The 5,664-nt window shown below is 38.4% G+C and overlaps 1 protein-coding gene across 1 annotated transcript; it reads left to right on the plus strand.

Moving 5' to 3' along the window:
• The first annotated feature begins 3,125 nt into the window (after positions 1 to 3,125).
• LOC120223736 (olfactory receptor 11H6-like) lies at positions 3,126 to 4,207 on the plus strand. The gene has a single exon (XM_039221960.1). The coding sequence runs from the start codon at positions 3,239 to 3,241 to the stop codon at positions 4,205 to 4,207; it is 969 nt and encodes a 322-aa protein (XP_039077891.1). The 5' UTR covers positions 3,126 to 3,238.
• The last annotated feature ends 1,457 nt before the right edge of the window (positions 4,208 to 5,664 follow it).

Below are 5,664 nucleotides of genomic sequence, written 5' to 3' on the forward strand. Positions count from 1 at the left end.
TTCCTTGCTGGGAACCTCAAATGTCTATCCAGAATGTATTTATTTAAAAATCTCAAACAGGAAAACCTGAGCTGACACTTCTGCTTCACATTATCTTCCAGATAAAAGATGACGGAAGGCAGTGGGCCTCAAATCACTTCAGAGGAGATAAAATATTTGTAAGTAGTGGGTATTGATTTTCATTAAATATTATTAAGCTTTAAGAACTCCTTGGGGCCCTGGGTAGCTCAGTGGGTTAATCATCCAATTTCAGCTCAGGTCGTAATCTCACAATTCATGAGTTCAAGCCCCAAATTGGTCTCTGTTCTGATAGCTCAGAGCCTGGAGCCTGCTTCAGATTCTGTGTTTCCCTCTCTCTCTGTGCCTCCCCACTCTCACTCCCTCAATCTCAAAAATAAACATCTTTTAAAAAGATTTAAGAACTCCTCAATTTGCAGTGAAAGGAAAAATCAACATGTAGTCCCTGGTAGAACCCACAATGACCCACGGCAGGGAGAGAAGGATTTAGAACAGTGAGGCAGGAACAGAAGGATTCTCAAAGACCAAGAAGTCAGCTCCTGAATTGAGAAAGGAAGGAAGAGCACTCACAACCCTTCCAAGTTTTATTACATATAAGAATTTGAAAGAAAAACTGCCTCTTCTTTGTCTGGACATTTTCTTTTCCTCTTCCCTCAAACTTTAAAAACCATTCATTTAAGAGCCACCCTCAAAACATTGAAGGCTTCTTCTCAAGGGCTCCTTATCCTTTCCTTGATTTTGAGGTGAGTTTTTACTGATTTTAACCAAGAGTAAAAGGAGTATTTCTCATTCAAATAAAACCACTCAAAACACACCTTCCTTAACATGCTTCTTTGCACTATTCACATGTCTTACCCACCATTGTCAGTTCCACTGTATAACTATGGCAACAGTAAAGAGAGTGTGGGCACTATATACTTTAGTTAAATTATAGAAAATTTAGATTGTCTAGTTCTGGGCTAAAGCATCATTTCATTCCTTACAGTCAGGGTAAGCCCACAGCCTCCTTCAACGAGCCCACAATCTTGGATTTATGGCTTATAATTTTCCCAATTTCAGCTCACCAGTCTGTTTGTATCCCTTGTTTGCTCTCTGAAGGAACACAATAATCTCCTCATATTTGGTCTCCCTTTGGTATTTAATGGAAAATGCTCTCCTGGAAGATACCTGCCTCATTATCTTAGCTGACATACCTCATGTAAACTATATAGAAAGACTATGAGAAATATATACATAATTTTTTCCTATGGTATATGACATCAGTTCCTAACACAGCTTTCCTTGGCTAAATCTTTCATATTCACAAGTGCAAATTTGACATAACCAAGTTGCACGTGAACAAATTGAATCAAAAACAATATGGAAACACAGCTATTATATACACAGCTGACAGCCATGTAGAAAAAATAGTTTGGGTTTTAGAATCAACATACTCAGAGGGAAATAAAATTTAATGCTACCTTTAGAAATGTGGAAGTGCTTGTCTGTTTGTTTGTTTTAAGATTCTAGAATTAGAGATTTTTGAAAGAGGAGAATTTAATGAGATAATGAACATGAAGTGACTGCCACAATAAATATTTAACACATGACAGTGGTTGTCATTATACATACTATTTGAGAAGTCAAACGTGTTTTAAAGAAAGTATCCAAAAGTGTGTTCATGTTATAAAAGGTTCGAAGAATTAGAACACAGGGCAGGTGAAAGAGGAATGAAGGATATAAGATAGTGGTTTCCAGCTTTGGTTAACAGCCTTATTAAAGTCCTTCTTTATTATAAATAGGAACCTGGTTCAAAGGAGGGAAAGCTATAATACATGCACAATATATTTTTACAGCCATCTGAGAAAAATAGGGTCTATGATAACAAGGTTTATGGGAATAGGGAATGTCCCTTTGTGGGACATTTATGGGAAACTGAATGTTCAAACACTTAAGTTTTAGACCTGTTTCACCCACCAAAAATGAACATGACCTTGGATTAGTCTAGCCTTTCTGGTTTCAGTTTGTGTGATATGAAGAACTGAGCTTGATAATCTCTGAGGTCCCTTCTGCCACTAACAGTCTACACTGGTATATTTCTATCACAGTTTTAGAGTTAAATGTATCCTTTTGTTTCTTTTTTATTGTCTTTTATATAGGACAATTCATCACCATGGAGCAAAAAGATGATGAATCATCTGAGCTAGGAGACAGGTGTTCCTCCATCTGCCTCTGGCTATTTTCCTATTTGAGAACCAGAATCTGCTAATAAAGGAGTAAAGACAACTAGGGTCCTTTTGGTATGAAATTAGCTGTTGCTCAGCAAGTAGAAGTAAAATATAGGTATAAGAAGCTAATAGGTATGTTAACTAACTGGGATTTAAATAAGAACTTTTTTTAAAAAAGCAAGTTAACAGATGCTTGCTAAAATGGAATTTGTGGCATTGTCTTCAGCATGCTCCTTTAGTCAACAGAGCTATTCAGGACAGATCTCCTGACAATACCATGTTATTGACAACAAAGTAAGTAAGATGCTCTTTTTGTATTGACCTAGTTCAATTTCAGGTTATATTTAAACTTTGATTTTTCTTAAAATTTTCCAAAATACTATATAAAATGTTCTTCTCAACAAGGAAAAATTTTCTTTTCAACAAAAATATGATTATAGAATGATATATCAAAACAGAATTAATTTAAGTGCAAACAGAGAAAACAATTTGGACTCTATGTTACATTGAGCCAGTGAAATTTATACTCTGAAAACGGAGATTCATAGAGTGGGGCTGTGGGAACATACCAGTTTCTGTAAGAACCCTGATCTTACTGGGCGAAGTCAGATCCTGGGAAATGAGTTATTGACTTAAGAACCATATACAGCCCAGGAGTGCCTGGGTGGCTTAGTCGGTTAAGCGTCCGACTTTCGCTTGGGTCATGATCTCGCGGTTCGTGGGTTCGAGCCCCGCGTCGGGCTTTGTGCTGACTGCCAGCTCAGAGCCTGGAGCCTATTTCAGAGTCTGTGTCTCCCTCTCTCTCTGACCCTCCCCTGCTCACACTGTCTCTCTCTCTCTCTCTCCAAGAAATAAAAATATTTAAAAAAAAAAAAAAAGAACCATATACAGCCTGTGCACAAAAGTGTATTAAAGGAGTATTTAAGAGTCATAAGAAATAAAAATAACTTTTAAAGAGGGGAAATGATTCGTATAATAATCCTTATTGCTCGTTCCCTTCATGGATTAGGAGAATGAGCATCTCAGAAGGCAATAATATCTCTGGGTCTGTGAATGAGTTCATCCTCCTGGGCTTCCCATGCCGCAGAGAGATCCAGATCCTCCTCTTTGTCATCTTCTCCCTCATCTACCTTCTGACTCTCATGGGGAACACATCCATCATCTGTGCCGTGTGGTCAAGCCGGAAACTCCACACGCCGATGTACATCCTCCTTGCCAACTTCTCTTTCCTGGAGATCTGCTATGTCAGTTCTGATGTGCCCAAAATGTTGGCCAACATCATCTCCCAGACCAAGAGTATCTCCTATGCTGGCTGCCTGCTCCAGTTCTACTTTTTCTTTTCTATGTGTGCTGCTGAAGGCTACTTTCTGTCTGCAATGTCCTTTGATCGGTTCCTTGCTATCTGTCGACCTCTACATTATCCCACCATCATGACTTACCACCTATGTGCCAGATTAGTGGTTTTCTGCTGGGTAGGTGGCTTTCTATCCATACTGATGCCTGCAGTCCTTATGTCCCAGGTGCCCTTCTGTGGCCCTAACATCATTGATCATTTTTTCTGTGACCTGGGACCATTACTGGCTCTGTCTTGTGTTCCAGTTCCCAAAACTACTCTAACTTGTGCTACTGTAAGTTCTCTTATCATCTTTATCACCTTCCTCTACATTCTTGGGTCCTATACCTTAGTTTTGCGGGCTGTACTTCGGGTCCCAGCTGGCTCAGGTAGGAACAAAGCCTTTTCTACGTGTGCCTCACATTTCTTGGTGGTTTCCCTGTTCTATGGCTCAGTCATGGTGATGTATGTGAGTCCAGGCTCCAGGAGCCATCCTGGGACACAGAAATTTGTGACCCTGTTCTATTGCATGGCAACCCCATTCTTTAATCCTCTGATTTACAGCCTTCGGAACAAGGATATGAAAGATGCACTCAAGAAAGTCTTGGGAGTACCATCAAAAGAAATGTCTAAAAATAAAGAGAAATGAAATAAATTTTCCTATAATTCTCTCAGAAACAAAGAATTTCTCTCATTGGGGGAAAAACTATCTTTGGGGCCTGAGTGTTTGATTCCTTATTCTCATGAAAATGTGACTCATTATATGCAAAGAATCCTCATCCTGTCTCAAAAGGAAATATCCTCAGTCTTAAAAGTCCATTGTGGAAAGTTCTGTACAGTTTTCATTCATCAACTTATCATTCTCTGTTTTGGTCATTTTTTGAAGCCCTAAAACAAATGTAATCAAGTTGAGAAGTACAAAGCTAACACTCATGCTTCCAACTTGTATCTTAGCTTTTATTATCCTAGTACTATTTTTGTGTGTGTGTGTTTCAAATGTATCACTATTTTTTTTCCTTTCCACTTACAGGTTTTTCTATAATGAAATGTAGCATCTACTCATTGCACTAACAAAAATTCAGTTGTTTTATTTATAAGATCAAGAGCCCAGTATCTGTCAATGAAATGTTTTTCATTTGTGTTTTCTTTCCTACCAAGCATTGGTAAAGTGTCCAGGGTATGTAGCAAATGGAAACAGGAAATGATATGTTTGCTTCTTATAGAAAATTCTTATTCCAGCTTTGAAGAGGATACATAGAAAGGATACATTCACATATGCCAAATCATTAAGTATTCCTTATGCAAACCTGGGTTTCAGCACATTCTAAGCTTTTAGTTGAGGAACATATACTGTTACAGAAAAAAGGCATGAGAAACCAGGGAATAAATTCTGTCAGCAAAAATATAAGATACTTTCAGGCAATTAGCTCTTAAAATAAAACTTTTGACTTGGCCTGATCATCTTCCCAGCCTCAGAAGTGTTCATATTTTATTTTATTTTTATTTATTTCTGAAAGAGAGAGACAGCGTGATCAGGGGAGGATCAGAGAGAGAAGGAGATACAGAATCTGAAGCAGGCTCCAGGCTCTGAGCTGTTAGCACAGAGACCAATGCGGGGCTCAAACCCACGAACCATGAGATCATGACCTGAGCTGAAGTTGGACGCTGAACCAACTGAGCCACCTGTTCAAATTTTAAACTATGACACAAAATTTCTTTTCTGGGCTCAGTTTTTGAAGTTGTCTCCTAATGATGAAAATTAAAAAAAAGAAGCTAATGGTTTGACTGACAACATCCAACCCAGACCAGACCTCAATTTAGTTTTTCATGCAAAAATAGGTATCTTAAAGTCCTCTTTCAAGTTATTTTGGCTTTGGGGACATTTTCTATAATAGAATATGCTGAGTGATTGAACTTCCTAGACCACCAGAGGAAAATTCAAGACAACCTACAGTACTAAAGGGTTAGTGTCTTCCTGTCCTTGGCAGGTTACTGGGACTGCACCTATCTGAGGTAACTCTACTCTTATGTAATTATAACAGGGTTCTTACTTACATACAACAGAAGCTGACTCTGGCTGATTAAGCATAACAGTGGGGAAGATTT

The sequence above is a fragment of the Hyaena hyaena genome, unplaced genomic scaffold, assembly GCF_003009895.1.
Source record: "Hyaena hyaena isolate Hyena2069 unplaced genomic scaffold, ASM300989v1 scaffold_1042, whole genome shotgun sequence".
Classification (NCBI taxonomy): Eukaryota; Metazoa; Chordata; class Mammalia; order Carnivora; family Hyaenidae; genus Hyaena; species Hyaena hyaena.